We start from the raw sequence: 23,337 nt of genomic DNA on the forward strand, positions 1-23,337 counted from the left end.
TCTTGGAGACTTCTGACTTCGCTAGGGAACTCCTGGTTCCCCCTTGATGGTTGATGTAAGCCACAGTCGTGATGTTGTCCGACTGAAATCTGATGAACCTCAGTGTTGCTAGCTGAGGCCAAGCCAGAAGAGCATTGAATATTGCTCTTAACTCCAGAATATTTATTGGGAGGAGTTTCTCCTCCTGAGTCCATGAACCCTGAGCCTTCAGGGAGTTCCAGACTGCACCCCAACCTAGAAGGCTGGCATCTGTTGTTACAATTGTCCAATCTGGTCTGCAAAAGGTCATACCCTTGGACAGATGGGCCCGAGATAACCACCAGAGAAGAGAATCTCTGGTTTCCAGATCCAGATTTAGTAGAGGGGACAAATCTGTGTAATCCCCATTCCACTGACTGAGCATGCATAATTGCAGCGGTCTGAGATGCAGGTGCGCGAATGGCACTATGTCCATCGCCGCTACCATTAAGCCGATTACTTCCATGCACTGAGCCACCGTGGGGCGCGGAATGGAGTGAAGAACACGGCAAGCATTTAGAAGTTTTGATAACCTGGACTCCGTCAGGTAAATTTTAATTTCTACAGAATCTATTAGAGTCCCTAGGAAGGAAACCCTCGTGAGAGGAGATAGAGAACTCTTTTCTTCGTTCACTTTCCACCCATGCGACCTCAGGAATGCCAGAACTATCTCTGTATGAGATTTGGCAATTTGAAAGCTTGACGCCTGTATCAGGATATCGTCCAGGTAAGGAGCCACCGCTATGCCTTGCGGTCTTAGGACCGCCAGAAGTGAGCCCAGAACCTTTGTAAAAATTCTTGGGGCTGTAGCCAACCCGAATGGAAGAGCTACAAATTGGTAATGCCTGTCTAGAAAGGCAAACCTCAGGAACTGATGATGATTCTTGTGAATCGGAATGTGAAGGTAGGCATCATTTAAGTCCACTGTGGTCATGTACTGACCCTCTTGGATCATGGGTAAAATGGTTCGAATAGTTTCCATCTTGAATGATGGAACTCTGAGGAATTTGTTTAGGATCTTTAAATCCAAAATCGGTCTGAAGGTTCCCTGTTTTTTGGGAACCACAAACAGATTTGAATAAAACCCCTGTCCTTGTTCCGTCCGCGGAACTGGATGGATCACTCCCATTACAAGGAGATCTTGTACGCAGCTTAGGAATGCCTCTTTCTTTATCTGGTTTGCAGATAATCTTGAAAGGTGAAATCTCCCTTGTGGAGGAGAAGCTTTGAAGTCCAGAAGATATCCCTGAGATATGATCTCCAACGCCCAGGGATCCTGAACATCTCTTGCCCACGCCTGGTCGAAAAGAGAGTCTGCCCCCTACTAGATCCGTTGTCGGATAGGGGGCCGCTCCTTCATGCTGTCTTAGAGGCAGCAGCAGGCTTTCTGGCCTGCTTGCCCTTGTTCCAGGACTGGTTAGGTTTCCAGGCCTGCTTGGATTGAGCAAAAGTTCCCTCTTGTTTTGAAGCAGAGGAAGCTGATGCTGCACCTGCCTTGAAATTTCGAAAGGCACGAAAATTAGACTGTTTGGCCTTTGATTTGGCCCTGTCCTGAGGAAGGGTATGACCCTTACCTCCAGTAATGTCAGCAATAATTTCTTTCAAACCAGGCCCGAATAAGTTCTGCCCCTTGAAATGAATGTTGAGTAATTTAGACTTTGAAGTCACATCAGCTGACCAGGATTTGAGCCATAGCGCCCTACGCGCCTGGATGGCGAATCCGGAATTCTTAGCCGTTAGTTTAGTCAAATGAACAATGGCATCAGAAACAAATGAGTTAGCTAGCTTAAGAGTTCTAAGCTTGTCAACAATTTCAGTCAATGGAGCTGTATTGATGGCCTCTTCCAGGGCCTCAAACCAGAATGCCGCCGCAGCAGTGACAGGCGCAATGCATGCAAGGGGCTGTAAAATAAAACCTTGTTGAATAAACATTTTCTTAAGGTAACCCTCTAATTTTTTTATCCATTGGATCTGAAAAAGCACAACTGTCCTCAACCGGGATAGTGGTACGCTTTGCTAAAGTAGAAACTGCTCCCTCCACCTTAGAGACAGTCTGCCATAAGTCCCGTGTAGTGGCATCTATTGGAAACATTTTTCTAAATATAGGAGGTGGGGAAAAGGGCACACCGGGCCTATCCCACTCCTTACTAATAATTACTGTAAGCCTTTTAGGTATTGGAAAAACATCAGTACTCACCGGCACTGCATAGTATTTATCCAGCCTACACAATTTCTCTGGCACTGCAATTGTGTCACAGTCATTCAGAGCAGATAATACCTCCCCAAGCAATACACGGAGGTTCTCAAGCTTAAATTTAAAATTAGAAATCTCTGAATCAGGTCTCCCCGATTCAGAGACGTCACCCACAGACTCAAGCTCTCCGTCCTCAGGTTCTGCATATTGTGACGCAGTATCAGACATGGCTCTTACAGCATCTACGCGCTCTGTATCTCGTCTAACCCCAGAGCTATTGCGCTTGCCTCTCAATTCAGGCAATCTGGATAATACCTCTGACAGGGTATTATTCATGATTGCAGCCATGTCCTGCAAAGTAATTGCTATGGGCGTCCCTGATGTATTTGGCGCCATATTAGCGTGCGTCCCTTGAGGGGGAGGCGAAGGGTCCGACATGTGGGGAGAGTTAGATAGATAAAGACTGATCTTTACTGTTTAAGGTGAAATCAATACATTTAGTACACATCCTATGGGGCTCCACCATGGCTTTTAAACATAATGAACAAGTATCCTCTGTTTCAGACATGTTTGTACAGACTAGCAATGAGACTAGCAAGCTTGGAAAACACTTTAAAGCAAGTTAACATCTTTGTTGAGAGTTGCAAGAGAATGACTGGATATGGCAGTGAGGGGAGGAGCTATATAGCAGCTCTGCTGTGGGTGATCCTCTTGCAACTTCCTGTAGGGAAGGAGAATATCCCACAAGTAATGGATGATCCGTGGACTGGATACACTTAACAAGAGAAATTATATTTTCTTAGCTATTTGAAAAAATGTAATCAAAGTTTCATAAAAGGGACAATAATATCAATAAATGGGAAGCAGAAAACTGACCAATAAGATGTATACATTAGTCTTGAAATTACACGCACGGATTAGGTCATGTCATTATTTGACTGGCCCTTTAAAGGGATAGTAACCCCAAATATTTTCTTTCATGATTCAGATATAGCATGCAATTTTAAACAACTTTCTAATTTACTCCTATTATCAATTTTTCTTTGTTCTCTTTGTATCTTTATTTGAAAAAGCAGGAATGAAAGCTTTGGAGCCGGCCTATTTTTGCTTCAATACCCTGGATAGGGCTTGCTGATTGGTGGCTACATTTACCCAGCCAATCAGCAAATGCAGCCCAGGTTCAGAACCTAAAATGGGCAGGCTCCAAAGCTTTTGTTCCTGCTTTTTCAAATAAAGATACCAACAGAACTAAGAAAAATTGATAATAGGAGTAAATTAGAAAGTTGCTTAAAATCGCTGCTCTATCTGAACAATGAAAGGAAAAAAATTGGGTTTACTATCCCTTTAAGCCATATAAGTTTAGGGAATCAGCCAAAAGGGTTATAAGTAAACAAGGAGACAATCGGCTAGATTACGAGTTGTGCTTTAGGCTTTTTCACTACCGCTGCTATTACGAGTCTTGCAGGTTTAGGGGCACCGCACAATTCTTTGGTCTTACCGTAAAACAACTTACGGAAACTTCGTAAACCCTTTTTTCTATGAGACTTCACTAGCGCTGGTATTACGAGTCTGTCCTGGGAGGCCAAAAAGTGAGCGGTACACCCTCTACCTCCAAGATCCCTAACGCATTCTAAAGTCAGTAGTTAAGAGTTTTATGGCACAACGGCATAGCATAGAACTCATAACTAAAGTGCTAAAAAGTACACTAACACCCATAAACTACCTATTAACCCCTAAACCGAGGCCCTCCCGCAGCGCAAACACTATAATAATTTTTTTTAACCCATAATCTGCCGCTCCAGGCATTGCCGCCACTAGAAAAAACATATTAACCCCTAAACCGTCGCACTCCCGCCTCGCAAACACTAGTTAAATTTTATTATCCCCTAATCTGCCGCCCCTAACATCGCTGCCACCAACATTATACTTGTTAACCCCTAATCTGCCGTCTCCAACGTCGCCGCCACTATATTAAATGTATTAACCCCTAAATCTAAGTCTAACCCTAACCCTAGCACCCCCTAACTTAAATATAATTTAAATAAATCTAAAGAAATTAATATAATTAACTAAATTATTCCTATTTAAAACTAAATACTTACCTATAAAATAAACCTTAAGCTAGCTACAATATAACTAATAGTTACATTGTATCTAGCTTAGGGTTTATTTTTATTTTACAGGCAAGTTTGTATTTATTTTAACTAGGTAGAATAGTTATTAAATAGTTATTAACTATTTAATAACTATCTAGCTAAAATAAATACAAAAGTACCTGTAAAATAAAACCTAACCTAAGTTACACTAACACCTAACACTACAATTAAATAAATGACCTAAATTAAATACAATTAAATAAATTACATACAATTAGCTAAAGTACAAAAAAAAACAAACAATAAATTACAGAAAATAATAAACAAATTACAAGATATTTAAACTAATTACACCTAATCTAATAGCCCTATCAAAATACCCCCCCCCCCCAAAATAAAAAAACCCCTAGCCTAAACTATCAATAGCCCTTAAAAGGGCCTTTTGCGGGGCATTGCCCCAAAGTAATCAGCTCTTTTACATTTAAAAAAAAAAATACAAACAACCCTGATTAAGATGATTACTTTGGGGCAATGCCCCGCAAAAGGCCCTTTTAAGGGCTACTGATAGTTTAGGCTAGGGTTTTTTTTTTTATTTGGGGTTTTTTATTTTTTATTTTGATAGGGCTATTAGATTAGGTGTAATTAGTTTAAATATCTTGTCATTTGTTTATTATTTTCTGTAATTTAGTGTTTTTTTTTTTTTGTACTTTAGCGAATTGTATGTAATTTATTTAATTGTATTTAATTTATGTAATTTAGTGTAGTGTTAGGTGTTAGTGTAACTTAGGTTAGGTTTTATTTTACAGGTAATTTTGTATTTATTTTAGCTAGGTAGTTATTAAATAGTTAATAACTATTTAGTAACTAATCTACCTAATTAAAATAAATACAAACTTGCCTGTAAAATAAAAATAAACCCTAAGATAGCTACAATGTAACTAATAGTTATATTGTAGCTAGCTTAGGGTTTATTTTACAGGTAAGTATTTAGTTTTAAATAGGAATTATTTAGGTAATAATATTAATTTTTATTTATATTTATTGTAATTATATTTAAGTTAAGGGGTATTAGGGTTAATACATTTAGTATAGTGGCGGCGACGTTGGGGGCGGCAGATTAGGGGTTAATAAATGTAGGTAGGTGGCGGCGATGTTAGGGACGGCAGATTAGGGGTTAATATTTAACTAATGTTTGCGAGGCAGGAATGCGGCGATTTAGGGGTTAATATGTTTATTATAGTGGCGGCGACGTTGGGGGCGGCAGATTAGGGGTTAATAAGTGTAGGTAGGTTGCGGCGACATTGGGGGAGGGAGATTAGGGGTTAATAAATATAATGTAGGTGTTGGTGATGTTGGGGGCAGCAGATTAGGGATTAATAAGTATAATGTAGGTGGCGTTGATGTCCAGAGCGGTAGATTAGGGTTTAATAAATATAATGTAGGTGGCGACGATATTGGGGGCAGCAGATTAGGGGTTAATAAGTGTAAGATTAGGGGTATTTAGACTCAGGGTTCATGTTAGGGTTTTAGGTGTAAACATAACTTTTATTTCCCCATAGAAATCAATGGTGCTGCATTACTGAGTTTTACGCTGCTTTTTGGCAGGTGTTAAGACTTTTTCTCAGCTGGCACTCCCCGTTGATTGCTATGGGGAAATCGTGCACGAGCACGTACGACCAGCTCACCGCTGACTTAAGCAGCGCTGGTATTGGAGTGCGGTAAGGAGCTCAATTTTGATCAATGCTCACTTCTTGCCTTTTAATGCCGGGTTTGTAAAAACCCGTAATACCAGAGCTGCAGGTAAGTGAGCGGTGAGACAAAACTGCTTGTTAGCACCGCATAGCTCCTAACGCAAAAATCGTAATCTGGCTGAATATTTTTTTGAAAAAAACAGGCTTCAGATATCCTTAAAGCATGTAACTGAAGGTATAATTGCCTTAGTTATTTTAAAATGCTTTAACATTGATTGAAATAGCCGTGTTAGTCCAGAGATTTAGATATCAAAATAACAAGAGTATTGCATTGAGCAATGATACTTTTTTTTGGACTAACTATACATTTATTAGATGACAAGCTTTCGGAAGAATGTCTTCCTTTTTCAAGTCTGAAGCAATACTGACCAATTTGATAGAATTTACAGATTATATCTTAAAACACAGGCTAAAAAGACAGAAAGTGTTACAGAGGTCTGAATGCAGGGGGAGGAGGGGGTGTCGTAAAAATCATGATGGGGGTTTAGGAGACAGGCAGATAGTGTCAGTAAAAGATAACAGGCAGGGGAAATATATGGTTATACACAAAGCATATACTGACATAAAGTTATATATCAACATAGAATCAATATGAATAAAGATGGGAAATTAGGTATACAGGGGAATATAAGATAGTCAAAAAAGGAGAAAGGAAAGAAAGAAAAAGGAGAATAATAATAATAATGACAAAAGTGTGGACATAGGCTTATCTGCGTACCTATGCATAGAGAGTGTGGAATATACAATGTAATTGACTACAGTATATGAAAGTACATTACAAAAAAATTTTGATAATGGGTTAAGAAACCAAAGTCCACATTTAGTCCAGAATTTAGCAAGTTGAAGTGCATTATCATTTTCATTTCAAAGGTTTTCCTTTCCATGGTGTTTTTGAAGTTGCCTCTGAGAATCTTGATTTTGAAGATTTGGATGGAGTGGTCCGGTTGGGTGAAATGGTGACCAACAGGGGTACAATATTTTGTTTCACAGTGGTTTTTGATTGAGTGTATGTGTAAGTTCATCCAAAGGTGCAGTTTGTGGCTTGTTTAATATAACAGTCTCCTAAACCCCCATCATGATTTTTACGACACCCCCTCCTCTCTCTGCATTCAGACCTCTGTAACACTTTCTGTCTTTTTAGCCTGTGTTTTAAGATATAATCTGTAAATTCCATCAAATTGGTCAGTATTGCTTCAGACTTGAAAAAGGAAGACACTCTTCCGAAAGCTTGTCATCTAATAAATGTATAGTTAGTCCAATAAAAAAGTATCATTGCTCAATGCAATACCCTTGTTATTTTGATATCTAAAATACTTTAAGAAACATTAATGTAATACACTGCTCATTAGTTTAAACAACCCCCAATAAAAGTGTGTTAAGACATCATACTGTGGAATGCTGAACAATTAATGAGCCAAATTAATTAACAGCAAGTGAAAGCTGTCCAGAGTCTGTTTATTTTCATTAAAAGGACTCCTAGACATGTGCTGGAAGATACCCATGAAATGGAAATTTAGGACTAGCAATCTACAAAAGTGACAAGAACCAAATACAATCTCAAGATATAAAATATGATAAAGTGAAAATGAAGGAAACGTTCACACGCACATATTCAGTGTGAAACCAGTGCTGTTGTGGTATCAAGTAAAAGCAAATAAACATTAAATTCTCTTGGGAACTGTTTTACCTTGTTATATATACATGCATACATATTGTCTTGTAACTGCAGAGGAAAAAATCATTTTCCAACATACCCAATTATATAAAATAAAAGCTATTTTGGAATATCAGCAGAAACTATCAGAGCAGGTCTGGATCTTAGAGTAGACATGTACAATACAATAAAAATGTGTAAACAATCAAACCCGATCTGCAATGATATAGGTAACTACAAAATGTAAAATATAGAATATGACAGGATACAAATTCATATGCTAATAGTGATAATATCTTAAAACCCATAGATGAAAGAGCAGAGTTTAAGGTGTACTTTTTATTTAGGCAGACAAATTAGACTGAGAATAACATGTAGATGTATTTTTAAAAGTTTCTTTAACTGTTTAAATATTGACAAAATAAGTGTAAAGGTTTAGTGTCTATAAAACAATGGGAGCTGCCATGTTGTAACTTAGGTTACCTTCTCTGCTGTGGCCAATTAGGGACAGTTATAAATAGGCCACTAGAGTGTGCAGCCAATGGCTGTGTGGAATATAACAGTGTTCTGCACTTCCATTTCTATCAGGAACTGAAATGCTCACAATTTCAGAATGGAATTATAGGAAAAGGGGACAAAACAAATAATGAAAGTATATTAGTTTTTTATTTATATATATATACAATTTATCATTTTATATTAACATTTCAAAGTGTTTAATGTTTGTTTAAGTACAGTAACACATTTGTCCAGTTTGCATCAAAGCTTATTTTTGTAAAACATTTTGATAGTGTCGAGTAGTATATTAAAAACCATTGTCATTTTATATCAACTGCACATGTGATGTTTACAAAATCATGACCCTTAAGACTTTCTGTAATATTTAAGTCTTCTATAAAGCAGAAACAAATTTGAAGCCTGTTTTAAATTGACTGCAAATCTTTATTTCACGATTCAGACACAGCATGCAATTTGAAACAACTTTTCAATTTACTTCTATTATATAATTTTCTTTATTCTCTTGTTACCCTCTGTTGAAAAGCATACCTAGGTAGGCTCAGGAGCAGCAATGCACTACTAGGAGCCAGCTGCTGATTGGTGGCTGCACATACGTGCCTCTTGTTAATGGCTCACCCAATGTGTTCAGCTAGCTACCAGTAGTGGATTGCTGCTCCTTCGACAAAGGATAAAAAGAGCACAAACCAAATTTGATAATACAAGTAAATAGAAAAGTAGTTTTAAAGCATATGCTCTGAATCATAAAATAAATGTTTTTGGTTGTATATCCCTTTAAGTACACCTATCAATGCTGATTCCATATGCATGTGGCATATATACTAACAAAGGAGTGGGTACCTACACTATCAGCAAACTAATTCTGCTATATGGAGAAAAAAATATTATTTGGGTAACATGTCATTTCCATTTACCTTCTAAAATTAGCCTAATATTTTCTTCCATATATGGTGAAAGAAGTCTGTTTCTATATATCCTATATACTATAACAGTAACTAAAAAGATAAGGTGTATATAGTCTGTTATATCATAACAAGATTTCATTTTAAAAAGGATACGTATACCATTCATGCCAGATATTTTAAAATCATCAATTAACTGCACCACCATATCTTTATTAGAATCTCCAGGATCACTCTCTCGCACCTGAAAAAAATAAATACATATTAACTTCTATGATCTGTTTTTGTTGTCCCATTATCCTTAAAGGAGGGCAGAGAGAAGAATGGACAAACACAAATTCATCTTTTTCTGTGACACAAAAAAACTGCTTCTTTCATTATTTTAATTATGTTAAAAGCTGAAGGACAGGAATCAAAACCAATAGAAAGGAAACCTGGTGAATGTTGCAATTGTAATAATTAAATACACCCAATAATAAAACATCTTTAGATTTGATTTTAATTTTAGATATTTAGTTACGCAAAGTAAAATAACTTGCCAGCTTTCTAATTCAAAGAACAGGAAATACACACTGCACTTATAAAGGATAACCCTGCTACATATCTTGCCCTAATTTGGTTTAGCAGATAACAACTACAAAAATATGCACTGTATACAAACTTAATGACTATGACTAGCCTTGTCCTCTGCAAAGATAAAGGGACATTAGAGCCAAAATTGGAATCCACATGGATGCATTTCAGTTTTGAATAGAAGCATTTTTGTAATATAGATGTATTAGCAAAAATGCTTCTAATAAAAACAATAGCTGTTTAAAAGTGTATTTAAATATGCACTGTGCACCAGCATTTTTAAACATAGCACTTTGTTTAGAAAGCCTAAGGTGCTTGCATCATCTGGTAGTGAATCAGTTTGATAATTGCTGATATGATACAAACCCCACTGGCTCTCTGAGCAGCTGTGGTATTTAAAATGCTGGTGCACTTAGAATATGCTTCACATGCGCAGAAAAATGCTAACACAAAAACAGTGATAACCAATACATGTATATTGCAAATATGTTTATATTCAAAGATGTTAATAATCTATGTGCATCTAAATTTTGACCAGAATGGCTCTTTAAGCCTGGATTGGCTCTTTTAAATAAGGCAAATGGTGGCTGGGGTTTTTCTACTCAAAGCTAATTGCAGCAGTGTTAATTTGTTTTAAAAATGTTTAGTCATGGCCGATATGCTATTCTATAGCAAGACAACAGAAATGATTCTTAATGAAGAGTACATCTGTAAAGTGAGGGAGAATCCAACCTTTCATGGAGCACAAACAAGAAATCATAGGTGCAGTCTGTAACTAAAAGAAGGTGACGTTTGGGGTAAAAAATGGATCTATCCTCTGGGCTGCTACTGCCAGTGTCTACATTGGACAGGTCTGCTGTTATATGGTAATTTTAGTGCAAAAAGGGTTGTATTTATCTCTACAGCATGCAATGTTCTGTAATAATGCATAACAGCTTATAATTATATTTATAGACAGCTACTGTCACAAGTTGCAAAAAAACCCATCTTGATTAAAAACTTAAAAGGAACATGAAACCCACATTTTTTATTTTGTGATTGAGACAGAGTGTACTTTTTAAAACAAAATTCCAATATACTTCTGTTAGCAAATTTGCTTTTTATCTTAATGCATTCTTTGTTGAAGAGATCCCTACGTAGGTAGCATGCACATATCTGGTGCTACCATCTAGCGCTCTTGCAAATGTATAACATTCTTGTAAAACTGCTGCCATATAGTGTATGTGCCCGCTCCCGAGTTTACCTTTCTGCTTTTTTGTTTTTTAATAATAGAAATACATTATAAAATTGTGTACTCTATCTGAATCATGAAAGAAATGGGGTTTCATGTTCCTTTAACTATAAAAATAGCATTTAAATTTGGATTCCATAGCAAAACCTTTGAAACTGATCATTTAGAAATAATCTTCTAAAAAATTCAATGGTAATCTTAAAAAATGTAAATGGAATATTAAAGAAACATTAAAGTTATTCATTGTTTAAACCCACAACATACATGAATTAAGCCATGATTCCCGATATATAGTAGGATTTACAACTAAAACAATGTATTAAAGGGACATTTAGATGCAAAAATTATATGTTCCAATTTATCAGATCATATAATGTTTGCATTACTTATCCTAGCTAACTATCGCCTACATTAAATGTTTTGCCCTAAACAGTGTGCGAAAATAACGCCAAAAAGTTGCATTATTTCACTCTCCATACTGCTGCCATTACGAGTTACTGAGAAGCCTCCTTTGGCTGTGCGTTAAGCTCCATACCGCACAAAAGCCGAGGGCTGATTTGACGTGCTCGTGCACGCTTTCCCCCATAGACATTAATGGGGAGAGAGTGTTAAAAAAAAAAACAACTAACACCTGAAGTGCGGAATGGCGATAGCTATAACTGATTTGAACAGCCAATAGGATTTCAGTAGCTCTCATCCTATAGGCTGTTTTGAATTTGAAGAATCAAATCAGCCAATAGGAATGCAAGGTACACCATTTTGAAACAAGTACCTTGCATTGAAGCTTCAGTGTACGGCGGTGACTGTATGAAGAGGATGCTCCACGCAGGATGGCATCGCCTTCCAAGATAGCTCTGTGCCGCCGGGATGAAGATAGAAGACGCCCCCGGGATGTATGAAGACTTCTCGCCGCCTGGATGGAGATGGATGTCCAGACTTCAGGAACCGTGAGTAGATATTGTAGGGTTAGTGTTGTTTTTTTTTACTTTTTGGGGTGTGTTTTTTTTTCTTTCAGATTAGGGCTTTGGGCAAATTGTAAAAGAGCTGAATGCCCTTTTAAGGGAAGTGCAAAAGAGCTGCATGCCCTTTTAAGGGCAATGCCCATACAAATGCCCCTTTAGGTTTTTTATTTTGGGGGGTTGGTTGGGTGGTGGGTTTTACTGTTAGGGGGACTTTGTATTTTTTTAAAGGCAAAACTTAGGGTGATGCCCTACAAAAGGCCCTTTTAAGGGCTATTGGTAGTTTATTGTAGGCTAGGGGGTGTTTTTATTTTTTTAGGGCTATTACATTAGGTGTGATTGTTTTTATTTTTGATAATTTTTTTAATTATTTTTGTAATTTTAGTGTTTTTTATTTTTCGTAATTTAGTGTTTATTTTTTTGTAATAGATTTTTTTAATTTTTTCATAGGATTAGTTTTTTTTTTTAAATTTGTAATTTAGGATTTTTAATTGGTAGTTTTTTAAATTTTATTAGAATAGTAAGGTTAGGTTATTTTATAGTTTCATTTTAGTCCACAGGTAAGTTTTTATTTATTTAAATATAGTTGTAATTTTAATTTAAAGTTAGGGGGTGTTAGGTTTAAGGGTTAATAGTTTAATAGTTTAATTTAGTTTTTTGCGATGTGGGGGGCCCGAGGTTTAGGGGTTAATAGTTTTATTTAGTGGCGGTGATGTGGTAGGCCGGAAGTTTAGGGGTTAATAGGTTTATTTAGTCACGGCGATGTCGGAGGTTTAGAGGTTAAGAACTTTATTATTATAGTGGTGGCGATGTCGGGGAACAGCGGTTTAGGGGTTAATATATTTAAATAGTATTGGTGATGTGGGTGGCAGATTAGGGTTTAATATAGTGTTTGCAATGCGGAAGGTCGGCAGTTTAGGGGTTAATAGGTAGTTTATGGGTGTTAGTGTACTTTGTAACATTTTAGTTAGGTTTTGTGAAACATTTTTTGATTCGCAAAATTAATAACAAATGGTCTCAGATGGCGGTATAGATCATAACGCAAGCATTTTAGCCGGACCGCACAACCTGTAATACCGGTGCTATGGAAATCCCACACTCAAAGTTCATTTTTTTGAGTGCGGAATGGACGTTGCTTGCGGTATAGCTCTACCGCCGCAACTCGTAATATGCGTTTCTGGCCATTCTAGTGTAATGGCCATTTTTTCAGCGTTAAAAGCCGCACTGCAATACTTGTAATCTAGGTGTATGTGCTTAAAACGAAAGATAGATAATCTCTTTATTACCCATTCCCTAGTTTTGCATAACCAACACAGTTATATTAATACACTTTTTACCTCTGTGATTACCTTGTATCTAAGCATCTGCAAACTGCCCCCTTATTTCAGTTCTTTTGATAGACATCCATTTTAGCCAATCAGAGCTGGCTCACTGGAACTCCACGTGCATGAGCACAGTGTTATCTATATGACACACATAGGGTTGCCACCCGTCCCTTAAAATACAGAACACTTATAAGTTACACATGCTGCAGGGTGTGCAGGGAGGAATATGAATAGTGCTGTCCATAAACACAATACATGTTTCTCCCGGCACACCCTGCAACATGTGTAACTCATAAGTGTCCAGGAAAACATGGCTGAGGTGGCAACCCTAGACACACATGAACTAACACCCTCTAGTGGTGAAAAACTGTCAAAATGCCTTGAGAGAAGAGGCAACCTTCAAGGGCTTAGAAATTTGCATATGAACCTCCTTGGTTTAGCTTTCAACTAAGAATACCAAGAGAACAAAGCAAAATTGGTGATAAAAGTAAATTCGGAAAAAAAATTAAAATTACATTCTCTATCTGAATTATGAAAGTTTATTTTGGACTAGACTGTCCCTTTAAGCTCCACAAAGAAGTTAAACACATAGCTATAGTGCCGTTCTGGGACCATAAACCATCAGTTATTGGTAAATATGTGCAAATGACTCTCCTGATTTGCTCAATGTCCATGTTCTGTTCAGGGGCTGCAACACAGGACTTTTTACCTGTGTGTTTATCTCCATTTAAAGGGATAGATTGTATTGCGAAATTGTATTTAATGACCCTCTATGCACTACAATTGCAGCTAGTTTAAACAAAGCAGTATGGTGGTAGGTTAAAAGTGGACTAACAGACAATTTGTTGTGAGTGCCATCTTGGCCACGCATTTTATAGGTTTGCTACGCATGTTATAGAGAGTTCTTAATAATATTTTCACTAAAGCACATACTGTGTTTAATCCTTTAATCTGTGAGAAGGAACATTAAAGAAATCACATACTTTGCGAGTCAATGAGGCAGAGAAGAACATACATTGTGTTCATCAGTCTGCACCTTACTAAACCTTACAACCTAATCCTCATTCACAGACATGTAACCTATTTTACAGGGAGTGCAGTGACTGTTTTTATCTAAAGCATTGCAGTGTCATAATGGACATGGAATATCTTTCCCTATGTTCTCATATACCAATAAACATTTCCGTACACATGGTCTTTTCCCTGGTAGCATTATTGATGTTTAAAAAGAATGCAAGAAAAAAAAATATCTTTAAAATAGAGAAAAATGTATAGAAGTTCAATACTTACACATCTCAGTAACTTTATTTCATCCAAAGCTGTCTCTGTATAATGCTGAGCACTTTTCACCACTTTCATTGCCACAAACCTCTTTCCTCTAAAAAAAAAGAATATTTTATTAGTAAAACATCATAAAACATAATTTATGCTTACCAGATAAATTCCTTTCCTTCCTGGCAGGGAAAGTCTGCAACTTAATTCCTTACTGTTGGGAAATACTACACCTGGCCACCAGGAGGAGGCAAAGACACCCCAGCCAAAGGCCAATATCCCTCCCACTTCCCCTATCCCTCAGTCATTCTGCTGAGGGAACAAGGAAAAGTAGGAGAAACGTCAGGGTATAAAAGGTGCCAGAAGAAAAAATATAAAAAGGGAGCCGCTCATAAAAAAAAATAAAAAGTAACTGGGTCGTGGACTCTCCCTGCCAGGAAGGAAAGGAATTTATCTGGTAAGTATAAATTATGTTTTCCTTCCATAAGGCAGGGAGAGCCCACAACTTCATTCCTTACTGTTGGAAAAACTATACCCAAGCTCCAGAGGACACTGAATGAATAACGGGAGGGAACAGAAAAAAAGAGGCGGACCCTGTTCTGAGGGCACCACAGCCTGCAAAACTTTTCTCCCAAAAGCGGCTTCACCCGAAGTAAACACATCAAATTTGTAAAATTTAGAAAAAGTGTGTAAGGAGCACCAGGTAGCCGCCCCACAAATTTGATCCATTGAGGCTTTGTTCTTAAAAGCCCAAGAGGAAGCCACTGCTCTAGTGGAATGAGCCGTTATCCTCTCAGGAGGCTGTCGTCCCACTGTCTCATAAGCTAAGCGGATGACATTCCTCAACCAGAAACATAGAGAAGTCGTAGTAGCCTTCTGCCCCTTACACTTCCCTGTATAGATGACAAACAAAGAGGAAGATTTTCTGAATTCCTTAGTAGCCTGAAGATAGAGCTTCAAGGCAGGAAGCACATCTAGATTGTGAAGCAAACGTTCCTTCGCTGAAGGAGGATTAGGACACAAGGAAGGAACAACAATTTCTTAGTTAATGTTACGATTCGACACCACCTTAGGGAGGAACCCTAGTTTAGTGCATAAAAACGCCTTATCAGCATGAAAAAACAGATAAGGGGGATCACATTGTAAAGCAGAATCTCAGTAACTCTGCGCCCAGAGGCAATAGCCAACGAAAAAAGAACCTTCCAAGATAACAATTTAATGTCAACAGTATGCATAGGCTCAAACCGAGCCTGCTGCAAAACATTAAGAACAAGATTGAGGCTCCAAGGCGGAGCCCCAGATCTAAACACGGGTCCGATCCTAGCCAGAGACTTAAAGGACTGCACATCTGGAAGCTTAGCCAATCTTTTGTGCAGTTACACCGACAGGGCCGATATCTGTCCCTTCAGGGAACTAGCAGATAGGTCCTTCTCCAGTCCATCCTGGAGAAAAGATAAATTTCTGGCAACCTTAACCTTATGCCAGGAAAAGCCACGCTCTTCAGACCAGTACAAGTAAGTCCTCCACACTTTATGGTATATACGATGAGTAACTGGCTTACGAGCTTGAACCAGAGTGTCGATAACGCTCTCAGAAAACCTTCTCTTGGCTAAGACTAAGCATTCAATCTCCACACAGTCAGCCTCAGAGAGTTCCTTCGTTTTGATGAACAAAGGGACCCGGTATCAGCAGATCTCTGCGGCAAGGTAACCCTCCACTGAGGAGATGAGGACATCCCCACCAGATCCGCAAACCACCTCCTCCTTCATGGCCACAATGGAGCAATCAGAATCACAGATGCACGCTCCTGCTTGATGCGAGCCACCACATGAGAGTGAAGCGGTAATGGAGGAAAATTATATACGAGTCTGAACCTCCATGGTACTGACAGGTCATCTATCAATTCCGTCTGAGGATCCCTTGACATCGACCCATACCTGGGTAGCTTGGTATTGAGGCGGGATGCCATGAGATCTATCTCCGGCATCCACCACTTGCTGCATATCTCTGCAAACACCTTGGGGTGAAGAGACCACTCCCCTGGGTGAAAGGATTGCCTGCTGAGGAAGTCCGCTTACCAATTATCCACACCCAGAATGTGGATAGCTGACAGCGTACATTTGTGAGTCTCCGTCCACTCTAGTATTTGAGATACTTTTCTCATCGCCAAGGAACTTCTCGTTCCCCCTTGAAGGTTGATATAGGCAACCAAGGTTATATTGTCTGATTGGAATCTCATAAACTGGGACGAACCCAGAAGGGGCCAAGCCTTCAAGGCATTGAAGGTTGCCTGGAGTTCCAAAATATTGATCGGAAGGGAGGACTCCTTAGTCCACAGACCTTGTACCTTCTTGCACCCCAAACGGCTCCCCAGCCGGAAAGGCTTGCGTTGGTAGTCACAATCTCCCAGGACGGTCTCAAAAAGCACGTGCCTTGAGACAAATTATCTGGACAGAGGCACCAGGAGAGCGAGTCTCTCGACAGGTTGTCCAGCACAATCTGTTGAGACAGATCTGAATAGTCACCGTTCCATTGTCTCAGCATGCACAGTTGTAAGGGTCTGAGATGGAATCTGGCAAAAGGAATGATGTCCATGAAGGACACCATGAGTCCGATTACCTCCATACACTGAGCCACTGAGGGTCTTGAGGAGGCCTGGAGGCCAAGACATGCAGAAGTTAGCTTGCAAAGCCTCTGATCTGTAAAGAATATTCTCATGGATATGGAGTCTATTATAGTTCCTAGGAAATACACCCTTGTAAGATAACTCTCTTCCAAGTTTATCTTCCATCCATGTGATCGAAGAAGACTGAGAAGGGACTAATAATGTTCTTCCGCTAGATGAAAAGATGGTGCCTGTACCAAGATATCATCCAGGTAAGGTGCTACTGCAATACCTTGTGTTCTAGCAACAGCTAGAGGAGCCCCCAGAACCTTTGTAAATATCCTTGGAGCAGTAGCTAGGCCAAACGGAAGAGTTATGAACTAGAAGTGCTGGTCCAAAAAAGCAAACCTCAGGAACTGAAAATGTTCCCTGTGAATCGGAACATGAAGGTATGCATCCTTCAGGTCTATTGTGGTCATAAACTGTCCTTCCTGAACCAGAGGAAGGATTGACCGTATAGTCTTCATCTTGAAAGAGGGAACGCTCAGAACTTATTTAGGCACTTTAGGTCCATAATTGGACAAAAACATAATTTATGTAAGAACTTACCTGATAAATTCATTTCTTTCATATTAACAAGAGTCCATGAGCTAGTGACGTATGGGATATACATTCCTACCAGGAGGGGCAAAGTTTCCCAAACCTTAAAATGCCTATAAATACACCCCTCACCACACCCACAAATCAGTTTAACGAATAGCCAAGAAGTGGGGTGATAAGAAAAAAAGTGCGAAGCATATAAAATAAGGAATTGGAATAATTGTGCTTTATACAAAAAAATCATAACCACCACAAAAAAGGGTGGGCCTCATGGACTCTTGTTAATATGAAAGAAATGAATTTATCAGGTAAGTTCTTACATAAATTATGTTTTCTTTCATGTAATTAACAAGAGTCCATGAGCTAGTGACGTATGGGATAATGAATACCCAAGATGTGGATCTTTCCACACAAGAGTCACTAGAGAGGGAGGGATAAAATAAAGACAGCCAATTCCTGCTGAAAATAATCCACACCCAAAATAAAGTTTAATGAAAAACATAAGCAGAAGATTCAAACCGAAACCACTGCCTGAAGTACCTTTCTACCAAAAACTGCTTCAGAAGAAGAGAATACATCAAAATGGTAGAATTTAGTAAAAGTATGCAAAGAGGACCAAGTCGCTGCTTTGCAAATCTGATCAACTGAAGCTTCATTCCTAAACGCCCAGGAAGTAGAAACTGACCTAGTAGAATGAGCTGTAATCCTCTGAGGCGGAGTCTTACCCGATTTAACATAGGCAAGATGAATTAAAGATTTCAACCAGGATGCCAAAGAAATGGCAGAAGCTTTCTGGCCTTTTCTAGAACCAGAAAAGATGACAAATAGACTAGAAGTCTTTCGGAAAGATTTAGTAGCTTCAACATAATATTTCAAAGCTCTAACAACATCCAAAGAATGTAACGATTTCTCCTTAGAATTCTTAGGATTAGGACATAATGAAGGAACCACGATTTCTCTACTAATGTTGTTGGAATTCACAACCTTAGGTAAAAATTCAAAAGAAGTTCGCAACACCGCCTTATCCTGATGAAAAATCAGAAAAGGAGACTCACAAGAAAGAGCAGATAATTCAGAAACTCTTCTGGCAGAAGAGATGGCCAAAAGGAACAAAACTTTCCAAGAAAGCAATTTAATGTCCAATGAATGCATAGGTTCAAACGGAGGAGCTTGAAGAGCTCCCAGAACCAAATTCAAACTCCATGGAGGAGAAATTGACTTAATGACAGGTTTTATACGAACCAAAGCTTGTACAAAACAATGAATATCAGGAAGAATAGCAATCTTTCTGTGAAAAAGAACAGAAAGAGCAGAGATTTGTCCTTTCAAGGAACTTGCGGACAAACCCTTATCTAAACCATCCTGAAGAAATTGTAATATTCTCGGAATTCTAAAAGAATACCAAGAAAAATGATGAGTAAGACACCAAGAAATATAAGTCTTCCAGACTCTATAATATATCTCTCTAGATACAGATTTACGAGCCTGTAACATAGTATCAATCACAGAGTCAGAGAAACCTCTTTGACTAAGAATCAAGCGTTCAATCTCCATACCTTTAAATTTAAGGATTTCAGATCCGGATGGAAAAAAGGACCTTGCGACAGAAGGTCTGGTCTTAACGGAAGAGTCCATGGTTGGCAAGATGCCATCCGGACAAGATCCGCATACCAAAACCTGTGAGGCCATGCCGGAGCTATTAGCAGAACAAACGAGCATTCCCTCAGAATCTTGGAGATTACTCTTGGAAGAAGAACTAGAGGCGGAAAGATATAGGCAGGATGATACTTCCAAGGAAGTGATAATGCATCCACTGCCTCCGCCTGAGGATCCCGGGATCTGGACAGATACCTGGGAAGTTTCTTGTTTAGATGAGAGGCCATCAGATCTATCTCTGGAAGCCCCCACATTTGAACAATCTGAAGAAATACCTCTGGGTGAAGAGACCATTCGCCCGGATGCAACGTTTGGCGACTGAGATAATCCGCTTCCCAATTGTCTACACCTGGGATATGAACCGCAGAGATTAGACAGGAGCTGGATTCCGCATAAAACAAAATTCGAGATACTTCTTTCATAGCCAGAGGACTGTGAGTCCCTCCTTGATGATTGATGTATGCCACAGTTGTGACATTGTCTGTCTGAAAACAAATGAACGATTCTCTCTTCAGAAGAGGCCAAAACTGAAGAGCTCTGAAAATTGCACGGAGTTCCAAAATATTGATCGGTAATCTCACCTCCTGAGATTCCCAAACTCCCTGTGCCGTCAGAGATCCCCACACAGCTCCCCAACCTGTGAGACTTGCATCTGTTGAAATTACAGTCCAGGTCGGAAGAACAAAAGAAGCCCCCTGAATTAAACGATGGTGATCTGTCCACCACGTTAGAGAGTGTCGAACAATCGGTTTTAAAGATATTAATTGATATATCTTCGTGTAATCCCTGCACCATTGGTTCAGCATACAGAGCTGAAGAGGTCGCATGTGAAAACGAGCAAAGGGGATCGCGTCCGATGCAGCAGTCATAAGACCTAGAATTTCCATGCATAAGGCTACCGAAGGGAATGATTGAGACTGAAGGTTTCGACAAGCTGTAATCAATTTTAGACGTCTCTTGTCTGTTAAAGACAGAGTCATGGACACTGAATCTATCTGGAAACCCAGAAAGGTTACCCTTGTTTGAGGAATCAAAGAACTTTTTGGTAAATTGATCCTCCAACCATGATCTTGAAGAAACAACACAAGTCGATTCGTATGAGACTCTGCTAAATGTAAAGACTGAGCAAGTACCAAGATATCGTCCAAATAAGGAAATACCACAATACCCTGTTCTCTGATTACAGACAGAAGGGCACCGAGAATCTTTGTGAAAATTCTTGGAGCTGTAGCAAGGCCAAACGGTAGAGCCACAAATTGGTAATGCTTGTCTAGAAAAGAGAATCTCAGGAACTGAAAATGATCTGGATGAATCGGAATATGCAGATATGCATCCTGTAAATCTATTGTGGACATATAATTCCCTTGCTGAACAAAAGGCAATATAGTCCTTACAGTTACCATCTTGAACGTTGGTATCCTTACATAACGATTCAATAATTTTAGATCCAGAACTGGTCTGAAGGAATTCTCCTTCTTTGGTACAATGAAGAGATTTGAATAAAACCCCATCCCCTGTTCCGGAACTGGAACTGGCATAATTACTCCAGCCAACTCTAGATCTGAAACACAATTCAGAAATGCTTGAGCTTTCACTGGATTTACTGGGACACGGGAAAGAAAAAAACTCTTTGCAGGAGGTCTCATCTTGAAACCAATTCTGTACCCTTCTGAAACAATGCTCTGAATCCAAAGATTGTGAACAGAATTGATCCAAATTTCTTTGAAAAAACGTAACCTGCCCCCTACCAGCTGAACTGGAATGAGGGCCGTACCTTCATGTGAACTTAGAAGCAGGCTTTGCCTTTCTAGCAGGCTTGGATTTATTCCAGACTGGAGATGGTTTCCAAACTGAAACTGCTCCTGAGGACGAAGGATCAGGCTTTTGTTCTTTGTTGAAACGAAAGGAACGAAAACGATTGTTAGCCCTGTTTTTACCTTTAGATTTTTTATCCTGTGGTAAAAAAGTTCCTTTCCCACCAGTAACAGTTGAAATAATAGAATCCAACTGAGAACCAAATAATTTGTTTCCCTGGAAAGAAATGGAAAGTAGAGTTGATTTAGAAGCCATATCAGCATTCCAAGTCTTAAGCCATAAAGCTCTTCTGGCTAAGATAGCTAGAGACATAAACCTAACATCAACTCTAATAATATCAAAAATGGCATCACAGATAAAATTATTAGCATGCTGGAGAAGAATAATAATATCATGAGAATCACGATTTGCTACTTGTTGCGCTAGGGTTTCCAACCAAAAAGTTGAAGCTGCAGCAACATCAGCCAATGATATAGCAGGTCTAAGAAGATTACCTGAACACAGATAAGCTTTTCTTAGAAAGGATTCAATTTTTCTATCTAAAGGATCCTTAAACGAGGTACCATCTGACGTAGGAATGGTAGTACGTTTAGCAAGGGTAGAAATAGCCCCATCAACTTTAGGGATTTTGTCCCAAAATTCTAACCTGTCAGGCGGAACAGGATATAATTGCTTAAAACGTTTAGAAGGAGTAAATGAATTACCCAATTTATCCCATTCTTTGGAAATCACTGCAGAAATAGCATTAGGAACAGGAAAAACTTCTGGAATAACCGCAGGAGCTTTAAAAACCTTATCCAAACGTATAGAATTAGTATCAAGAGGACTAGAATCCTCTATTTCTAAAGCAATTAGTACTTCTTTAAGTAAAGAGCGAATAAATTCCATCTTAAATAAATATGAAGATTTATCAGCATCAATCTCTGAGATAGAATCCTCTGAACCAGAAGAGTCCAAAGAATCAGAATGATGGTGTTCATTTAAAAATTCATCTGTAGAGAGAGAAGATTTAAAAGACTTTTTACGTTTACTAGAAGGAGAAATAACAGACAAAGCCTTCTTTATGGATTCAGAAACAAAATCTCTTATGTTATCAGGAACATTCTGCACCTTAGATGTTGAGGGAACTGCAACAGGCAATGGTACATTACTAAAGGAAATATTATCTGCTTTAACAAGTTTGTCATGACAATTATTACAAACAACAGCTGGAGGAATAGCTACCAAAAATTTACAGCAGATACACTTAGCTTTGGTAGATCCAGCAGGCAGTGATTTTCCTGTAGTATCTTCTGGCTCAGATGCAACGTGAGACATCTTGCAATATGTAAGAGAAAAAACAACATATAAAGCAAAATAGATCAAATTCCTTATAAGACAGTTTCAGGAATGGGAAAGAATGCCAAATATCAAGCTTCTAGCAACCAGAAGCAAATGAAAAATGAGACTGAAATAATGTGGAGACAAAAGCGACGCCCCAAATAAGACGCCCACATTATTTGGCGCCTAAATGCTTTTGGCGCCAAAAATGACGCCACATCCGGAAGCCGACATTTTTGGCGCAAAATAACGTCAAAAAATTACGTAACTTCCGGCGACACGTATGACGCCGGAAACGGAAAAGAATTTTTGCGCCAAAAAAGTCCGCGCCAAGAATGACGCAATAAAATGAAGCATTTTCAGCCCCCGCGAGCCTAACAGCCCACAGGGAAAAAGTCAAATTTTTGAGGTAAGAAAAATATGATAATTCAATGCATAATCCCAAATATGAAACTGACTGTCTGAAAATAAGGAAAGTTGAACATTCTGAGTCAAGGCAAATAAATGTTTGAATACATATATTTAGAACTTTATAAATAAAGTGCCCAACCATAGCTTAGAGTGTCACAGAAAATAAGACTTACTTACCCCAGGACACTCATCTACATGTTTGTAGAAAGCCAAACCAGTACTGAAACGAGAATCAGTAGAGGTAATGGTAAATATAAGAGTATATCGTCGATCTGAAAAGGGAGGTAAGAGATGAATCTCTACGACCGATAACAGAGAACCTTATGAAATAGACCCCGTAGAAGGAGATCACTGCATTCAATAGGCAATACTCTCTTCACATCCCTCTGACATTCACTGCACGCTGAGAGGAAAACCGGGCTCCAACTTGCTGCGGAGC

General features: G+C 38.7%; 1 protein-coding gene across 6 annotated transcripts in view; it reads right to left on the reverse strand.

Moving 5' to 3' along the window:
- Positions 1 to 23,337, reverse strand: part of SRPK2 (SRSF protein kinase 2) — a 508,288-nt gene that overhangs the window by 205,637 nt on the left and 279,314 nt on the right. For all 6 annotated transcript variants that reach the window (XR_008402804.1, XM_053716553.1, XM_053716552.1 and 3 more), the window contains exons 4-5: positions 14,510 to 14,597; positions 9,288 to 9,375 (exon numbers count right to left, since the gene is read on the reverse strand). Coding sequence is in view for 5 of the 6 variants with exons in the window: in XM_053716553.1 (XP_053572528.1) it covers positions 9,288 to 9,375; positions 14,510 to 14,597 (176 nt within the window). In the remaining variant the exon portion in view is untranslated. The remainder of the gene's footprint in view (positions 1 to 9,287; positions 9,376 to 14,509; positions 14,598 to 23,337) is intronic.

This window comes from Bombina bombina, chromosome 6, assembly GCF_027579735.1.
Source record: "Bombina bombina isolate aBomBom1 chromosome 6, aBomBom1.pri, whole genome shotgun sequence".
NCBI classification, from domain to species: Eukaryota; Metazoa; Chordata; class Amphibia; order Anura; family Bombinatoridae; genus Bombina; species Bombina bombina.